The sequence below is a fragment of the Molossus molossus genome, unplaced genomic scaffold (genome assembly GCF_014108415.1).
Source record: "Molossus molossus isolate mMolMol1 unplaced genomic scaffold, mMolMol1.p scaffold_m16_p_21, whole genome shotgun sequence".
NCBI lineage: Eukaryota > Metazoa > Chordata > Mammalia > Chiroptera > Molossidae > Molossus > Molossus molossus.
In genome coordinates, this window is record NW_023425357.1 from 12,239,084 (window position 1) to 12,258,785 (window position 19,702).

At 52.0% G+C, this 19,702-nt stretch overlaps 1 protein-coding gene across 1 annotated transcript; it reads left to right on the forward strand.

Annotated features, from left to right (window-relative positions):
• The first annotated feature begins 321 nt into the window (after positions 1 to 321).
• Positions 322 to 12,018, forward strand: LOC118638916 (cytochrome P450 2S1). The gene is made up of 9 exons (XM_036275054.1): positions 322 to 498; positions 1,505 to 1,670; positions 4,142 to 4,291; positions 4,649 to 4,809; positions 4,949 to 5,128; positions 6,943 to 7,084; positions 8,161 to 8,348; positions 10,905 to 11,046; positions 11,123 to 12,018. Exons 1-9 carry the CDS (start codon positions 322 to 324, stop codon positions 11,302 to 11,304), a joined length of 1,488 nt encoding a protein of 495 aa, XP_036130947.1. The 3' UTR covers positions 11,305 to 12,018.
• The last annotated feature ends 7,684 nt before the right edge of the window (positions 12,019 to 19,702 follow it).

Here is a 19,702-nt window from a genome sequence, read left to right on the forward strand (position 1 = left end):
ACCGCCGGGTTCGGGCGTGGCCTTCGGGAGGCTGCCAAGTCTCCAGCTTCCAGGTTCCTCCAGTTTGCCCACGCCCCACTCGGGGCCCAGGGCGCTGTCTCCGCCCCTCGAAACTGAGCGACCGCGGAGAAAACCTTTCGCGTGTCCCCGACCCCAAACAGCGGCGGTGGGCTGGGAGGGAAATCCGGCGGCGGGGAGAGCAGGTGGCCGGCAGGCGGGGGAGGGGCACGCCCGGCCTCCCTGCACCTGGTCCCTGCGGGCGGGCGCTACCCGGACGGGCCCGCCTGGAGCGCCTGCGAGCCGCGGCGCCAACCTGCGCAGATGGAGGCGGCCGGCACCTGGGCGCTGCTGCTGGTGCTGCTGCTGCTCCTGGGGCTGCTGCTGACGCTGCCCGGGCCCCGCACCCGAGGCCACCTGCCCCCCGGGCCCGCGCCGCTGCCGCTGCTGGGGAACCTCCTGCAGCTCCGGCCTGGGGCGCTGTACTTGGGGCTCCGGAGGGTGAGGAGCGGCGGGGACGCGCGGCTCGGGGCGGGGGGCCAGGTCCAGGAGAGGGAGGGGACTTTGGGGAGAGAAACGGGGCATCAGGGCAGAGAGGCCCTCGGTATGCTCGGGGGAGGCAAACACGGGTCCCAGGGCAAAGGGGCTGTGGTGTCGGGTGGGGCGGGAGCAGGGGGCCAGGACTGGGGTGCCTGGGGAAAGGATGAGGGGCCGGGCTGGAAGGGGCAGAGACTTGCCCATGGGATCCTGGAGTCGGGGTGAAGCAGGGAAGCAGGACCAAGGGCAGGGGTCCCGGGGCACAGGAGCCCCCAGAACCCCGGGCAGTGGTGGGGGCCGCGGGGGGACGAGCCGGAGGGAAGCTGGCGGTGTGATGGGGGTGGGCCTGTCCCCGCGGGAGGAGTAGCCCAGGAGGTCCGGGCGAGCCGCCCCGAGGAGCCCCTGGGGGAAGTGGAGGCAGAGGCGGGAGGTTCCCGGAACCTGTCTGCTAGAATTTCGGTGTAGGGGCGGTAGGTGGGTGGAGCTGGGAGCTCCGGGGACACTCGAGGGAGGGAAGGTGAGGCAGTCCCAACCTTTGGAGCGGGGAGTGGAAGACGCCAGAGGTTCTTAATTTCATTCAACAGGAGTCTGGAGGACTTCCAAAACACGGGGTGTATGTGTGGGGGTGTGTGTGGGGGGGAGATCTTGAGGAAGGATGGCATGCTCAGCTGTATGTGCTTCAGAATTTTAGGATTTAGCAGTGAAAAGAGTGGCCAGTTTGGGGGTGGGGAGAGTTGGAGAACTGTGGGAGACCAAAGCTGCAGCTGCCCATTTTTGCTGCCACGTGCCTGAGTTGGGAGGGTAGGGGTGAGTTCTGGGTTGTCCCTAGATCAGAAGTTAGGGCTCTGCAGGAGGCCAGTGTTGGGGAAGGAGTTTGGGGACCTGGTGGATGGTTTCTAGCAGGTGGCTCATCCAGTGGCAGGGCCCATGACGGAGACAGGCATCGCCCCTTCTCCCTCCCTGCCCCCAGCTGAGTAAGAAGTTCGGACCAGTGTTCACCGTGCACCTGGGACCCTGGCGGCGCGTGGTGGTCCTGGTTGGCCACAAGGCTGTGCAGGAGGCCCTGGGAGGTCAGGCTGAGGAGTTCAGTGGGCGGGGGACGCTGGCAACGCTGGACCCCACCTTTGACGGCCATGGTGAGTTAGGAGTGGAGGCTGCGGCTCCCTCACTCAGAGCCTGCTTCCCCTTACTGGTATGTGACTCTCATGCGGGGCTTAGTGTTGCCTGGCTTCTGTTTCCTCATCCATAAAATGAAATGATAATGCCTGTACATAGGGTTGTAGTGAGGACCGAATGAGGATTGGGCCTTGCAGGGCTGGGAGGAAGGGGTGAGCTTTCAAGGCACTGGACATGAACGGATGTGCAAACACAAAATGTGGAAACTATTCCCCGCCGAGACTGAAAGCCAGAGTCCCGCACAGCAGTGACTAAACCGCCTGGTTCCCTCACAGTGCCTCGGCCAGTGGGGAGACAGACCTGTCGCCAGACATCGACAGTCTGGAGAGGTCAGCAATGAGGGAGGGACTGACAGAGGGGTCAGGGCCAGGATGGGGCAGGCCTGGGACTCTAGGATTAGGAGGAGGTCCTTGATCCAGCCTGTTTGCTGGGGGAAGTCCAGGAAGTCCTCCTGAAAGGTGAGGTATCTGAGCCAAGACTCACAGAAGGAGTGGGAGAGGTGTTCCAGACTGAGACCAGCAAGTACAAAGGCATGAAGGTGAGAAGCATTCACTCATTCAGCTGACAAGTTTGCATTATGCCTGGTCCCGCACTGGGTCCTGGGGACACAGAGATAACTGAGATAGATGTGGTGTCCTGTCTTACTGTGGGTGAGGTGGGCTTGCAATAGGACGACGCAGGGAGAGAGCAGAATCCTACGATGAGAGGTGCAGCCTTGAGAGCAGGACACGGGACCTGTACAGGCCTGAGGATGGGCTGGGGGAATGGGAGAAATCTGAGAGGGCCTCTCAGAGGAGGTGGCATGTGAGTTGAGACATGAAGGATGAATGGAGTTAGCTCATCCATAGGGTGGATGCAGAGCTGAGTGGTCTAGGCAGAGAGAATGGTAGGGGAACAGGCCTAGAGGGGGGGATCCTGACATCTTTGAGGAAGTGAGAGAAGGCGGGGTGACTAGTGGGATGAGGAATACTGTAATGCCAAAGTGGCAGCACCTGACCATGCAGGCCTGAGTCACATCAGAGCGTTGGGGCTTTGGGTTCCTTTTTTTTTTTTTAATCCTCACCCGAGGACATTTTTCCATTTTTTGTTCAGATAGAGAGAGAGAGAGAAACATCGACGTGAAAGGGACACATCGAGTGGTTGCCACCCGCACGACCCAACCTGGGCCAGGGACAAACTGCAACCGAGGTACATGCCCTTAGCGGGAACCGAACCCGGGTCTCTCTCTGACACTCTAACCGCTGAGCCAAACCGGCCAGGGCGGGGCTTTGGGTTCTTTGTAGAAGAATCCCCCAGTTGCTGTGTGGGAGCCCAGGCAGGGGACTAGGCTGGATGAGGGCTGGGGCCTTGGGGTTGGAATGGGGGGGCGGTTGGGAGAGGAATCCAAGGCTCCGAACAGGGGGCAGGGGATGGTGGGCTGAGAACAGGGAGGAGGAGAAATGCTGAGGCCAGTTTGGGACACAATGGTGGGGTGAGCAGGGGACACCAAGGAGGAGACATCCAGGAGGACACTACGGGCCAGAATTCTACAAGTGGGAACACTGAGCTCAGAGCGGAAAAGGTCTGTCCAGAGCAGGTCTCTTGGATAAAGGAGGAAAACAGTGCAATTCCATCCCCTCCCCTCCCTGTTCAACCTCCAGACAACGTGGGGCAAGGGACCAGATAGTGCTCCATAAACATAAGGAAGGATGGATGGATGGATGGATAGGACCAGACAGTGCTCCATAATGTTAGCATGGAAGGAAGGAAGGAAGGAAGGAAGGAAGGAAGGAAGGAAGGAAGGAAGGAAGGAAGGAAGGAAGGATAGTTTGGACCAGATAGTGCTCCATAAACATCAGGAAGGATGGATGGATGGATGGATGGATGGATGGGACCAGACAGTGCTCCATAATGTTAGGAAGGAAGGAAGGAAGGAAGGAAGGAAGGAAGGAAGGAAGGAAGGAAGGAAGGATAGTTTGGACCAGATAGTGCTCCATAAATGTTGGGAAGGATGGATGGATGGATGGATGGATGGATGGATGGAGATGGATAGTTAGGACCAGACAGTGCTCCATAATGTTAGCATGGAAGGAAGGAAGGAAGGAAGGAAGGAAGGAAGGAAGGAAGGAAGGAAGGAAGGAAGGAAGGAAGGAAGGAAAAAAGTATGGGTGGACGAAAAGAATAAAAAGATGGATGAAAGGAAGGAACCTTTACTTACCCTGATTAATCACAGAACACGAGGAGCCTGAATAATCCTAGTTACCAACTTCTCAGGAGAAGCCACCCACTGACCCAAGGTTAGGTATTTATTAATCACCTACTGATCCTCATCCCCAGACTAGGCAGATGTGGACTCAGGACAGGGCCCCCTCGAGGGTCCTCACTGGAAGGAGGGGGGAGTCCTAGGAAAGGGGGAGAGTGAGTCCCTCCCTGAGTGCAGCCCTCTGCGCAGGGGTTTTCTTCTCCAATGGGGAGCGGTGGAGGCAGCTGAGGAAGTTCACCACGCTCACGCTGCGGGACCTGGGCATGGGCAAGCGAGAAGGCGAGGAGCTGATCCAGGCGGAGGCCCGGTGTCTGGTGGAGGCCTTCCAGGCAACAGAAGGTCAGCAGGGCAGGGACAGCCCAGGGTCCCTGGATCCCGTGTGAGTGTGGGGAGGACCCACCCACGATGCCTGGCCCGGGGGCTCTGTTCACTGACTCTCTGCGGGTCTTTGTCCCTGGTGTTGCCACATCACATTCTGCCTTTCTTTCTCTCTCCACTTCTGTTTTTCTCTCCTGTAAGTGTGTTTCTCTTTCTCCTTGTCTGTGTGTCTGCCTCCCTATCTGTCTCTTTCTCTCTTCCCTTGTCTGTTTCTCTGTCCCGTTCTGTCTGTCTCTGCCTTTCTCTTGGTGGTGGCTGCCATGGAGTGGGTCCTCTCTGAGTCCATCACAGAGCTCCTCCTCGCCTCCTCTCCACCAGGACAGCCATTTGACCCCTCCCTGCTGCTGGCTCAGGCCACCTCCAATGTCGTCTGCTCCCTCACTGTGGGCCTCCGTTTCCCCTACGAGGATGAGGAGTTCCAGGCTGTGGTCCGGGCTGCTGGGGGCATCCTGCTGGGGATCAGCTCCCCATGGGGCCAGGTAAGTGAGTGAGACCCCTCTCTCCAGCCACTTTCTCCAAAGGCTCCCGCCTACCTCTTCCAGGGCACCCCATCTACCTGCACCTCGACCCTGGTGCAGGGCCAGGCCCCCATGAGAGCAGCCGCCCTTCTCCCTACAGACCTACGAGATGTTCTCCTGGCTCCTGCAGCCCCTTCCGGGCGCCCGCACCCAGCTCCTCGGCCACGTGAACACCCTGGCCACCTTCGCCATTGAGCAGGTGCAGCGGCGCCAGGGGAGTCTGGACACCTCAGGCCCTGCACGCAGTGTTGTGGATGCCTTCCTGCTGAAGATGGCGAAGGTGGGAGAAGGTTGGGGTTTGGAGGGGCTCCTGAGTGGGGCTGGTGGCCTGGCTGCCTCCCACCCAGGTGTGGCTGGGACTCTGTCAGGCCATTCCTCTCTCTCTCTCTCTTTTCTCTCTCTCTCCCTCCCTCTCTCCATATATATATGAATTTGTGTCTATGCATGTGTGTGCATATCTTGTCTTTCTGGTACATTGTTGTCTCCACCTCTCCTGACCCCCACTTCATGCATGTCTGAGTCTCTCTTACATCTCTCCTGCCTCCAACCTCAGCCCCCTGCCCAGTGACCTGCCACGAGCAATGCCACCATCGCGTCACCCCCCCACACACACAGCCCCACTCACACAGGACATTTCTCGTGACTGAGTCATTTCCTTATGAAACCTTGCAATAGCAAATCATACTAATACAGTCTGCTATATTAATTATATAAGAGCTATTTACTATGATATGAGAAGAGGAGAATTAAGGTGACTCCAGTGGAAATAACTAGTTTTGGATTGTACAGACTCTGGAATTATGGGAGATAATCAGGGCTACCTGGTTCATGGAGAGAGAATTTTTTCTTATCTGTGTGGCCGCATTTCTTTTCTTATTTATTTATATTGATTTTTTAGAGAGAGGAAAGGAGAAGGAGAGAGAGATAGAAACATTGATGTGAGAGAAAAACATCTATCGGCTGCCTCCTGCACGCCCCCTACTGGGGATCAAACCCGAAATCCAGGCATGTGCCCGGACCCAGAATCTAACTGGGACCTCTCAGTCCATGGGACAGCACTCAATCCACTGAGCCACACCAACTCTTTTATATATTAAACAATAATAATTGTAGTAACTACACATAACATAAACTTTAGCATCTTAACCATTTTTTAGTGTACAGTTCAATAGTGTTAAGTGTGTTTACATGGTTATGCAACCAATCTTAGTACTCTTCAACCGGCAAAGCTGAAATGCTACACTCTCTCTTTTTTTTTTTTCTTTATTGATTTTAGAGAGAGGAAGGGAGAGGGAGAGAGAGATAGAAACATAGATGAGAGAGAAATATTGATTGGCCGCCTCCTGCATGCTCCCCTCCCCCCTTGGGATCAGGCCCACAACCTGGGCATGTGTCCTGACTGGGAATCAAACCAGCGACCTCCTGGTGCAGGGGTCGTTGCTCAACCACTGAGCCACACCTGCCGGGCGGTATTAGTCCTTTTTAACTTGTTTATTTCATTCAGCATTCAGCGGAATGTCCTTGAGGTTCACTGAGGTTGTAGTATGTGATGGGATTTCTTTTCTTTTTAAGGCTGAATCATATTCCATTGTAGGGATAGACCACATTTCATGTATCCATTCATCCATGGATGGGCACGTGGGTTACTTCCACTTTTTAGCTACTGTTGCTAACGCCCCTATGAATATGAATGTACAGATGTCTCTCTGAGACCCTGCTTTCAGTCATTTGGAGATAAGCCCAGAAGTGGACTCGCTGGGTCATATGGCCATTCTATTTTAATGTTTTTGAGTAACTGCCACACCATTGTCCATTCCCACCACTGGTGATGTGGTTCCAGTTTTCCCACATCCTCACCAGCACCTGTCACTTTCTGTTTGTTTGTTTGCTTATGGTGGCCACTCTCTTTCATTTTTAAAAACATTTCAACCAGAGAGAATAATATCAAGAGCTCACTTCCTGACTTTCCCAAACATTTATTTAAACTCCCTGATGAAGCTCGAACTTGCCGGGCTACACCCCAGGCCTGGCTGGGCTGGGCCTCTGCCTCCTGCAGGCTGTGTTCTCTGAGCCCCTCCGCCCGATTTCTCCCAGGAGGAACATGATCCAGTCACAGAATTCACTGACAAGAACTTGCTGATGACGGTCATTTACCTGCTGTTCGCTGGGACGGTGACGGTCAGCGCCACGGTCCGCTACACCCTCCTGCTCCTGCTGAAATACCCACAGGTCCAAGGTAGGGGCCTTTTCCACCAGCCAGGCCCTGGGAACAGAAGCGAGGGCTAGAGAGGAAGAATGTCCAGGGAAGTGGACAGCCTGAACCAGAGCCTGGAGGTGACCATGAGCCTGGCATCGGGGGTGTCTGAGGAGCGGTGTCTGGTTGCCACATGAGGCATATTGAGAAATGAGGCAGGAGTTATCTTGGGGCCTTGTCACCTAATCCTGAGCAATGGGGAGCCATGGAAGGTTGTTGAGCAAGGGAAGGTGGAGTCAAATTAGCATTTTAGAAAAATTATTTGGGCTGCCATGAGTGGTAGATTGTAAGGGGTGACAGAGGATGCCAGGAGCCCAAGGACAGAAGACTGGGTAGGGACCTGGGAGGGAGAGGACAGCGGGGCCAAGCTGTAGGGAGAGAAGAAGGGGCCAAGGAGGCAGGTGGTGGGAAATGATGAGGGAGGGAGGCATCCAGCGACAGGCTCAAGGCTCCGGCCAGGGACCTGGGGGGCTGGGGGGGCTATGCCAAGACGGGGACAGAAAGAATGACAGGCTGTTTCAAGGGAGACACTGAGGCCAGTTTGGGACACTTTGAGTGTGAGGGGCCTGGGGCCCCTGTGAGGAGGCATCGAGGAGATGAAACAAATTGGGATCTTGAGAGCACAGCCAGGAACTGAAGCTGGGCTGGAGACAGAGGGTGCAGGGCTGGTCATAAGCCCCAAGGAGCTTTGGCATCTCACATCAGGCAGGTAAAAGCTTTCAAGCCAGTGGGGTGGGCTCACCTGGGAGATGGGACTTGGGGGCTGGCGGCCTTGGTGGCATGGACTCAGCTGCGACTTCAGCTCTCTGGGCCTTGGTTTACTCGTTAGGTAAGTGGGGACAGATGCTGGTACCTAGCACACAGGATTGCTGAGGGAGTTAAGCGAGGAGAGATGTAATGCCCAGCACGCTGGACATGTGGGACATGGGCTCAGTGAGGGCTGGGGGACCTCTTCCTCCCGCCCACCAGCCTCACCCCTAACCACAATTGCTCAAGACGGGGCTTCTAAGGAGAGCCCCTCCCCATCTGACCTCTGGTCCTCCTCTTCTTGGGGACAGAGCGCGTACAGGAGGAGCTGAAGAGGGAGCTGGGGCCTGGCCGGGCGCCCAGCCTGGGGGACCGAGTTCGCCTCCCTTACACGGACGCTGTTCTGCATGAGGCGCAGCGGCTGCTGGCGCTGGTGCCAATGGGGATACCCCGCGCTCTCACGAGGACCACCTGCTTCCGAGGGTACACCCTGCCCCAGGTGGGTCTGTGGTCTCTGCCTTGGGCCTGAGTCTGTTGCTATCTGTGTCTCTGACTCTTTCTGGATCTTCATAGCTCTCTTTCTGCATCTTCCTCCTTCTCTCATCTCCCTCTATTTTTCTGCATCTCTCTCTCCTTTTTAAAAATAATTTTTTAAAATTTTTTTAGAGAGAGAAAGAGAGAGGGAGAGATAGAAACATCGACGAGAAAGAAATATCAATCAGCTGCTTCCTGCATGTCCCCTATGAGGGTTCGAGCCCACAACCCAGGCATGTGCCCTGAGTGGGAATCAAACCGGTGACCTCCTGGTCCATGGGATGACGCTCAACCACTGAGTCACACCGGCCAGGCTCTCTCTCCTTTTCTAGATGCATTTCTCTTACCCTTTGACTCTGACTCTGGACCTCAGTTTCTTCACATGGCAATGGATATCCTAATTCTACTTTGTTTCAAGGTGATTGGGACCATCAGATGAAGTGACAGGCAGGAAAACAGTCTGACAACTGAAGTCTAACAGAGACCCTCACTCTCAGCCCCTGCCTGCAAACACACAGTCTCTGTCCTCCCTCCCCCTCCTTACACACCCATTTCTCTGCCCCCCCCCCTCAGTTCCTGCCCCTTCACTGGAGAGCAACTTGTAGCTAGCACCACCAGGAGGCGATGTCTTCCCAGAAACCTGAGGCACCTTCACACAAGCTGCTCCCTCCTTGAGCTTCATTGTAGTAGAATTAAACCCCTGGCAGTTCAAGTCCAGCCTTTTAGCAGGGAGCTTGGGCAGATTACTTCCCGCTCTGAGCCTCTATCTATCTGCCAAACTGGGAAAAATAATAGTATTTACCAAGATTGTAAGGAATCTACAAGGCAATGCTTGTAAAACACTAATTCGGCTCAGCAGTTAGAGGTTGACCTTCAGACCAAAGAGTCCCGGGTTTGATTGCCGAGGCACATGTCAAGGGCACATACTTGGGTTGCAGGTTTGATCCTGGCCCTGGTCAGGGTTGTGTCTCCATCACATTGATGTCTTGCTCTCCCTCCCAACCCTCCCTCCCTTCCACCCTATCTAAAAAAAACACCTGCCCAGCTGGTGTGGCTCAGTGGTTCAGCGTCAACCCATGCACCAAGAGGTCACTGGTTCAATTCCCGGTCAGGGCACATGCCCAGGTTGTGGGCCAAATCCCCACTGGGGGGCATGCAGGAGGCAATCAGTCAATGTTCTCTCATCAATGTTTCTCTCTCTCTCCCTCTCCCTTCCTCTGTCTCTAAAATCAATAAAGAAAAAGTATTTTTTTAAAAACACCAACTCAGCTCTCAGCCCCAGGGGTGGGGGTCCTATGTATGAGACAGCAGAGCAGGGACTACTGTTAATGCAGTGACAACCACTACTGATGGTGACAACAGTGATAACAGGTACCAGTGATTAAAGACTTCTGTGCCAGGCATTTAATCTTCAGAGCAATCCTACACCACTAACATGCGCATTTTACAGATGAGAAAACTGAGGCCCATAGAAGACTTGCCGGGCTCACCCAGCCTGCAAGTGGTCGGGGCAAGATATCACCCTAAGCCTATGCTTTAACCGCTGCAATCTGCCTTTCTCTTACTTTGACGATAATAACATGACCCTGTCTCCTCACCTCCCAGCTCAGAGCCCGGCAGCCAGAGTCCCTAGCAATGGAGGTCCCCCTCTCTGTCTCCCCACTCCCCATCTGCCTTCACCCTTCACCTGTCCTGGGAACACGGCAACTGATCTCAGCTGAAGAAGCTGCCACTCTCCCTGAACGAGGGCAGGGGGAGCCTTCGTGGGCAGCCCTCACCCACCCACCCTTGCCTTCACCTCCCGAAGACCTGAGCGGCAAAAAGCTGGACTCTGGGCCACCAGGTGGCTGAGGAGAGCCACAGCTGAGTCACAGCATACCTTCAAAGTTTACAAATGAAATGTGAAAATAACAAGCTCTGCTATGTCAACTGTTGCCTTGGGCAAGTGGCTTAAGTTCCTTGAGCCTCAGTTTTCCCATCTTTAAAATGGGGTCATGCCCTGGCTCAGCGGTTAGAGCGCTGGACTGCGAACCAGAGACTGGGTTCGGTTCCTGTTAAGGGCACGTACTTCGGTTGCAGTTTGTCCCCAGCCCCGGTTGCGGTCGTGTGGGTGGCAACCAGTCGATGTATCTCTCTCACATTGATGTTTCTCTCTCTCTCTCTCTCTTCCCCTCTCTCTCTTCCTCCCACTCTGTTGAAGATAAATGCAAAAATGTCCTCAGGTGAGGATAAAAAATTTTTTTTTAAATGGGGATCATATTAGTAACTGTTTCCTAGGCTTGTTGAAATATTTAGTGGGGTTATGTGTTTGTGTGAGTGTAAGTGAAAGACATGTACTATTACATATGAGGTAACATACATAAAATGCCTAATAATAATCTGCGTGCCCGTAATAAGCTTGTTACATGTTGATTCTATTTCGTTTTGTGAACTGGTGTCCGTGACACTGTAGATCCTTATGCTCTGCTGTAGGAACCTGGGCATGAAGGATATGTGCAGTTCCATTCTTCTGTCCCCTCAGGGCACTGAGGTCTTCCCCCTCCTGGGCTCTGTCCTGCATGACCCTGAGGTCTTCGAGCAGCCAGAGGAGTTCAACCCCGACCGGTTCCTGGACGCAGACGGAAGGTTCAAGAAGCAAGAGGCATTCCTGCCCTTTTCCTTAGGTATCTGCTGTCCCGGCTCACCCACTGGCTGGGGAGTGAGGAGGGCTGGCCCAGCCTCATCTTCTCTTCCCTCCAGGTAAGCGCGTCTGCCTCGGCGAGGGCCTGGCTCGAGCTGAGCTGTTTCTCCTCGTCACCACCATCCTGCAGGCCTTCTCCCTGGAGAGCCCGTGCCCGCCGGGTGCCCTGGGCCTCCGCCCAGCTGTCAGTGGCCTTTTCAACATCCCCCCAACCTTCCAGCTGCGACTTCGGCCCCGCTGATCTCCCCCCGCCCCCGTGTGGACCAGACGAAGGCGGGGGCATTGGGAGGTGGCAGCCTCGACCTGAGAGTCAGTCACATAGATACTCGTCCACAGGCCACACTCACTGGCGCACACAGCTGTTGAGACACGAAACCACATACCCATACACAACCACCGACCAACTCAGCCACACAAGCTTTTTATAGACATCAACTTAGTTTGGAATCACAACCTCATGCCCAGATAACCCACCAACTTGCATACAACGTAACTCCCCTGGGTTCCCAACCACGTGCAGGAGTTCAGCTGCCACGGAACCAGCCACTGCATCCGTGGCCCACACGCCCTCTTCACTCATCCAACTTAACAGGAGCACCGTCTCCGGGAGCATGGTGCAGAGAGCATGCAGCTCTCTGGGTCGTGTCACTTCGCAGAGAGACTGTCCTCAGCCCTCTCTCCAGGCACATGACTGGCACCAGCCACACGCCCCCAACCACTGAGCAACACAGCCAGCCCACATGACCACGTTCTGACTCCCAGATATGTTTCCACTGAGACAGAGTCACAGCCCAGCCTCCTCCACACCGTCAGCCTTCAAGGACACCCCTTGCCAAGCACGCCAATCCCCAAAGTCTCCCAAATACAGATATACCCCCCCCATTGAGCAGGTGTGCACACAGGCCCAGTAACCAAGTAAATTAGAATGCTCGAGGACCCCCCAACCAGAGGACTCCCCCACACTCCAGCTTCTATAACCATGTTGAAAGCCTCTCCTGCCCCTCAACCCACACACTGACCCACTGTCCCTACTCAAAGTCTCCGTTAGACTCAGGGGAAGGGGCTAGGCGACCAAGTAGGGGCCAGATTCCAACGCCCTGTGTCAGGGAAGGGACCAGGTCCACTGGCCTCGTGACTCAAAGGTCCCTGTTTTGCAATAAAAGTTTGTTTCTGGCCTGTGGTCCACCCCCAAGGCAGAGCCTAGTGTGTGTGTGACAGTGTCCGACATTGTGAGTACGGGGTGGGGATGGGGGGTCCACCCCTCCCTGGAGGCTGGGCGGGAGCTGAAAAACACGGCCCCCGCCCACCCTGGCTGTTGACATCAATACCAGATGTGGGGAGGAGGGGCCTGTCCCGGGCTCACTTCCGGTGAGGCTGAGGGGGGTGGGGGGGCAGGGAGAAGGTAACTGCACAACAGCTGGCCGAGGGGGCCCGCGGCCAGGGAAAGCCTGACAGGGACCCATCCAAGCTCTGGGAACTCGGCCAATCTGAAAGCAGATGCTGAAACAAACCCTAACCCTACTTCCTCGTCTTTCTCACCCTTCCCTCCTGCCTTCTCTAAGAAAAGAAACCAGAAGCATCTTTTTACTTAAGGAAGGAAGTTTTCAAACGCAAAAGTAGACTTGTACAATCACCAGCCTCGTTGGATAACCATCCCCTTGCTATTTATTTATTTTTGTTGTTGTTAATACGCATCTGAGGATATTTTTCCATTGATTTTTTTTTTTTAAGATAGAGTAGAAGAGAGTGATGGGGGGAAGAGAGAGAGAAACATCAATGTGAGAGAGGTGCATCGATTGATTGGTTGCCTCTCGCAAGACCCAGACCAGAACCCTGGCCGGTTTGGCTCAGCGGTTAGAGTGTCGACCTGCGGTCCAGAGAGACCCGGGTTCGGTTCCTGCTAGGAGCCCGTAACTCGGTTGCAGTTTGTCCCTGGCCCTGGTTGGTCGTGTGGGTGGCGGCCACTCAATGTGTCCCTTTCACGTCGATGTTTCTCTCTCTCTCTCTCTCTCCCCCCCTCTCTCTCCCTCTCCCTCCCTCTCTCTCCCTCCCACTCTACCTGAACAAAAAATGGAAAGGTGTACTTGAGTGAGGATTTAAAAAAAAGACCCAGACCAGGGCTGGTGATTGAACCTGCAACCCAGGTATGTGCCCTTGACTGAGAATCGAACCTGCGATCCTTCGGTCCACAGAATGATGCTCTAACCACTGAGCAAGACCAGCCAGGGCATCTTCCTGCTATTTTTATTTCATCCACTTTTCTGCCAGTTCTCTAACAATGTTCAAAATTCCAAACGTGCCACAAAGTTGAGGGAACTGGATTCAATTTGCACATTTCTATCCCCCTGTCCAACCAGCTCACTTTTCTAGGAGTTTCAAAGTAACCTGCAGGTGTCAGTTTATCTGCCCCTGGATGCTTCAGCGATGCATGTACCGTTCAAGTTTCTTTCATTGATTTTAGAGCGAGAGAAAGGGACATTGATTTGTTGCTCCGCTTATTGACACATTCGTCGGTTGATTCTTGTCTGTGCCCTGACCGGAGATCAAACCCGCAGTCTTGGTGTATCGGTTAGACGCACTAACCAACCGAGCTACCCAGCCAGGGCTGAAAATTGTTTGTTTTCGTTTTCCGTGATGTTATCACTTATTTTTTGGCTTACACTCTGCAGAGGTAGCCCGGAACAGCGATCTAAGAGAGCTGAAAGGTGAGATTGGGATCTGATCACAGCTTGACCAAGGATATAGCATCTAAAACACTATATTTCCAAGAAGAAATGTGAAAAGTTCCGGGATGTCATAGGAACGAAATACAAGCTAAATTCTTGGATTTACTATTACAGTTTTGTTGTTTAATCCTCACCCAAGGATATTTTTCTATTTATCTTCAGATAGAGTGGGAGCGAGAGAGAGGGAGAGAAAAAGAGACGCTGACGTGAGAGGGACACATGGGCTGGTTGTCTCTCCCAGACCCCGAACAGGGCTGGGGATGAACCACAACCGAGGTACATGCTGTTGGCTAGAATCGAACCCACGACTCCTTGGTCCTTGGGCCAACACTCTACCGCTGAGCCAAACCGGCCAGGGTTATTACCGTTTTTTAATATGTCAGTGTCGTGGGCAAGAAAGGGGCCACATACTAAACCCGCCAAGTTCAGAGTTGGCCTGCACAGCGACCTTACATACTCAGACGGAAAGTAACCACATAGGACGGTCTGAACGTGAAAATTCCTAACAGAAAGCAGGTCATGGCCCGTAGTCCTGTCCTGGGCCTGTAGCTTCCCTGACAAAGGTCAATGTTTACCTTAAGTGAGCCTGTCTTTTTGCATCTAAGATAATATACTTTGGAAATGTCAGAGTGATCTCCTTTTCCAGACCCCTCAGGGCACACGAAGGCACCAGGCAGAGAGCACAGGAGCCCTTGTTATTGTGTCCTCCCGCATACCATCTCTATGCGCAGTGAATGTTTACTGCTCTGTAAAAGACTTGTCTCCAGTTTGTTTTTCATCAAACCCTAGAGATTCCTCCCTGCCTCACCCCCGCCTCCTACCTCCCCCTTTGCTTTCTCCCACCCCCTAAATCTGCCACCAATAGATTTCATGCAGCCTGCCCTACATCTCCTCCTCTGATTCTAAGGTATAAAATAAGCTGCAAGACAGCCGTTCTTTGGAGCATTTTCTCAATCTGTTGAGATTTTGATTCCCGGCAATTGAGTGCAAAAGAAAGCAAGTCATCAGTTTGGCTCAAACACACTCATAAAAATTCTCTACAGGTCTGGACATCTCTTACGTCAATAGTGTGATGTGAAAAGGAATGCATGATGTTTAAGGTTTTCTCCTTTTATTTTGATTTATTTTTTAAATCCTCACCCGAGGATATTTGTCCATTTATTTTCAGATAGACTGGGAGGGAGGGGGAGAGAGAGCGTGCACGTGCAAGAGAAACACCAACATGAAAGACACACACCGAATGGTTGCCTCCCGCACGACCCCGACCAGGGCTGGAGATGAACTGCAACCGAGGCACGTGCCCTTCACTGGAATCGAATCCATGACTCTGGTCCGTGGGCCGACGCTATAACCACTGAGCCAATCCAGCCAGGAGGAGGTTTTCTCCTTTTAAATTAAGGCAATGACAAGACTGTACTTTCAGGGATCATTTCTGTAGTTCGTTAAATTAAGGCAATAACTTGGCTTTCCTCTGCAGTCAAAATTCACATTAAGGAAGTGTGGGATTGGAAATACCAGAAAACTTATTCCTTTAAGGAAGTTCGGACCTCCCACGGCCTCCACGTGAAAGGTGACATGTGTTAGGATGATTTCATTCACAAGCAAAAGAAAATATAAATTCAGAATGGCTTAAACAATAAATATTGGACCCTAAAATAAAAGTACTTAGAATCAGTGTAGTCTTCAGTTTGTGTGTGTGTCTGTGTGTATGTGGTGAAATATGCATAACAATATTTATCATTTTAACCATAAGTGTACAATTCAGTGGCATTGCATGCACAGTGTAACTATACCACAAAATTTCATTATCCACAACACTCAACGTTATTTTTAATATGTTTTTATTAGGGTTTTAGAGAGAGAGAGAGAGAAATTGATGTGAGAAAAATCAATCGGCTGCCTCCTGCATGCCCCCTACTGGGGATCAAGTCCACAACACCGGGCATGTGCCCTGACGGAATCGAACTGGGACCTCTCAGTCCGTGAGATGACACTCAATCTACTGAGCCCCACCGGCCTGGCTCAACTTTATAAAATTAACTCCTGCCCTGGCCGCTTTGGCTCAGCGGTTAGAGTGTCGGCCCATGGACCAATGAGTCTCAGGTTCGATTCCAGTCAAGGGCATGTACCTCAATTGCGGTTTGTCCTCGGCCCTGGTTGGGTCGTGCGGGAGGCAACCAGTTGATGTGGCTCTATCACATCAATGTTTCTCTCGGTCTCTCTCTCTCCCTCCCTCCCACTCTATAATAAGTAGAAAAATATCCTCAGGTGGGGAATAATAAATAAATAAAACAGTAGCTCCCCTTTTAAATTTGTTTTCAAAAGTTACAACCACGCCCTGGCTGGTTTGGCTCAGCGATTAGAGCGGCGGCCTGCGGTCCGGAGAGACCCGGGTTCGGTTTCCGCTAAGGGCACGTACCTCGGTTGCAGTTTGTCCCCGGCCCTGGTTGGGTCGTGCGGGAGGCATGTGTCCCTTTCACGTCGATGTTTCTCTCTCTCTCCCCCTTCCTCTCTCTCCCTCCCACTCTATCTGAACAAAAAAATTAAAAAATGTCCTCGGGTGAGGATAAAAAAAAAAAAGTTACAACCACAATACCTAATTTCAGTCCTATCATAATGAGCTGTTCTGCGGTCAGTGTTCACAGTTCCTGACAGTCTCAGAAATGTAATTTGTAACTGGATTTGTTCAAACAAGGACCCAAAGCCTGTCCATACAGTGCCTTTGTTAAACCGTCTTAGGTCTTTTAAATCGTCAACCATTCCCTAACCACTTGTGTGCCACTTGTTTCCTGAAGAAACTGCATCCTTTACCCTGTACAATTTTCCCTTTTCTTTTTTTTTTTAATTTATTTTATGTTAGAGAGAGATGAGGGAGAGGGTGAAAGAAACAACTATGTGAGTGAGAAACATCGATTGGTTGCCTCCCACACACACTCTGACCGGGGATCGAACCCGCAACCTTTTGGTGTATGGGACGATGCTCCAACCAACTGAGCCACACTGGCCAGGGCTGTACAGTGTTTCATATCCTGGATTTGGCAGATGGCATTTTTGTGGTGCCACTCGGGATACCCTTCCATTCCCGGGAATGCCCTATGAACTGGGAATTAGGTCAGATTCCGGCATCTTCTGTCAAGAGCTCCTCACTGGAGGAACTGACTTTTCCTTGGAGCATCATGACAATGAACCTGGTTCCATGTAGTGTGTCCAGGTCCTGATCTCTCTGGTAGAAAGTTTGCTGTCAACCTGTCGATTACTGGACTTGGCAGAGGGGCCCTTTAAAACCAAATCAAATCAGCCCTGGCCGGTTTGGCTCAGCAGTTAGAGAGTCAGCCTGAGGACCAGAGAGTCCCGGGTTCGGTTCCTGCTAAGGGCATGTACCTCGGTTGCAGTTTGTCCCCGGCCCTGGTTGGGGTCGTGCGGGTGGCAACCTCTCTCTCTCTCCCTTTCGCTCTATCTGAAGATAAATGCAAAAATGTCCTCGGGTGAGGATAAAAAAAAAAAAAAAGGTTAAAAAAAAAACAAAAACAAATCTAATCAGCCCAGCCAGTGTGGCTCAGTGGTTGAGCATCGACCCCATGTACCAAGAGGTCACTGGTTCGATACCCGTTCAGGGCACATGCCCATATTGTGGGCCAAATCCCCATTGAGGGGCATGCAGGGGGCGGCCAATTGATATTCTCTCTCATCGATGTTTCTATCTCTCTCTCCCTCTCCTTTCCTCTCTCTCTAAAATCAACAAAGAAGCCCCAGTCCAGTCCTGGCCGGTTTGGCTCAGCGGTTAGAGCGTCGGCCTGCGGTCCCGAGAGACCCGGGTTCGGTTCCCGCTAAGGGCGCGTACCTCGGTTGCAGTTTGTCCCCGGCCCTGGTCGGTTGTGCGGGTGGCAGCCACTCGATGTGTCCCTTTTACGTCGATGTTTCTCTCTCTCTCTCTGTTCTTCTCTCTCCCTCCCACTCTACCTGAACAAAAAGATGGGAAAATGTCCTCGGGTGAGGATAAAAAAAAAAAAAAAGAAGCCCCAGTCCATTTGGCTCAGTGGTTGGAGCGTCAGCCTGCGGACCAGAGAGTCCCGGGTTTGGTTTCCGCTAGGGGCACATACCAAAAAAAAAAATTGAAATAAATAAATAAATATAAAATAAAATCAATAAAGAAAAAAATTTAAAGGAAAAGAAATCCAACAAAAAACAAGTCGAATCAGGTACCTCTCCCTGCTCAGAGCCAACCAGTGGGGAAGGCTGGTGCTCTGTTGGTAGAGTGTAAATGGACACAGCCACTGTGAAAAACAGTATGGGAGTTCTTCAAAAAAATCCAATACAGAATTACCATATGACCCAGCAATCCCACTTCTAGGTATATACCCTAACGGAAAAGAAATCAGTATCCCGGAGAGCTGTCGCACTCCATGTTCATGGCAGCAGTGTTCACAATAGCCAACACATAGAAACAACCTAAGTGTCCTAAGCAGGTGAGTGGATAGAGAAAATGTGATACACAGTTGACTCTTGAACACAGGGGGGTTAACGTGCCGACTTCCCCACCCTCATTCCCCTCACAGTCAAAAATCCTCACATAACTTTTTTCTTTTTGCAGTTTTTTTTTGGGGGGGTGGTACGTGCCCCTAGCGGGAACTGAACCCGGGTCTCACTGGTCCGCAGGCCGATGCTCCAACCGTTGAGCCAGGGCATTTTTTTGCAGTTTTTAAAAATGTTTATTTATTGCCCTGGCCGGTTTGGCTCAGCGGTTAGAGCGTCGGCCTGCGGTCCTGAGAGACCCGGGTTCGGTTCCCAATAAGGGCGTGTACCTCGGTTGCAGTTTGTCCCCGGCCCTGGTCGGTCGTGCGGGTGGCAGCCACTCGATGTGTCCCTTTCACATCGATGTTTCTCTCTTTCTCTCTGTTCCTCTCTCTCCCTCCCACTCTACCTGAACAAAAAATGGAAAAATGTCCTCGGGTGAGGATAAAAAAAAAAAAGTTTATTTATTTATTTTTGTTACAGACGTTTCTCCTTTTTCCCCATTGACACCCTCCTCTCAATCCCCCCCCCCATGTAACTTTTGACTCCCCCAAAACTTAACTGCTACTCGCCTACTGTTGACTGGAAGCCCGACTGACCACACAGTTCTTAACACATATTTTGCATGTTATATGTATTATATACTGTATTCCTATATAAACTAGAGAAAAGAAAATGTTAAGGAAGTCATAGGGAAGAGAAAATATTGTATTTACTGAAAATAATCAGCATATAACTGAGCCTGCACAGCTCAAATCCATGGTTTTTTTGTTGTTGTTGTTTTCATTCTCACCCGAGGACATTTTTCCTTTTTTTTTTTTTTTTTCATCCTCACCCGAGGATATTTTTCCATTTTTTGTACAGATAGAATGGGAGGGAGAGAGAGGAAGGGAGAGAGAGAGAGAAACATCGATGTGAAAGGGACACATCGAGTGGCTACCACCCGCACGACCAACCAGGGCCGGGGACAAACTGCAACCAAGGTACATGCCCTTAGCGGGAACCGAACCTGGGTCTCTCCGGACTGCAGGCGGACGCTCTAACCGCTGAGCCAAACCGGCCAGGGTGCAAATCCATGTTTTTTGAAGGTCAACTGCATATATGTATGTGTGTGTGCATATATATGTGTGTGTGTGTGTACACATACACACAATATTCTATTTTATATTCTATTTTATATATATATATATTAGAATATTATTCAACCATAAAAAAGGAAACCCTGCCTCATGGGTCAACATGGGTGGAACTTGAGGGCATTATGCTGAGGGAAGTAAGTCAGCTGGAGAAAGACAAATACTGCATGATCGCAATTATACGTGGAATCTACAATAGCCATACTCATAGAAACAGGCAGACGGAATGTACAGCTGTGACCATAGTTAATAACACTGTGTTGTA

Bases quoted from the DNA above. Each gene is read 5' to 3' on its own strand.
- LOC118638916 (XM_036275054.1), top strand. From the start codon at position 322: ATGGAGGCGGCCGGCACCTGGGCGCTGCTGCTGGTGCTGCTGCTGCTC. The intron at 499-1,504 runs GTGAGGAGCGGC...CCCTGCCCCCAG, and splicing joins TGTACTTGGGGCTCCGGAGG to CTGAGTAAGAAGTTCGGACC. The intron at 5,129-6,942 runs GTGGGAGAAGGT...GATTTCTCCCAG, and splicing joins TCCTGCTGAAGATGGCGAAG to GAGGAACATGATCCAGTCAC.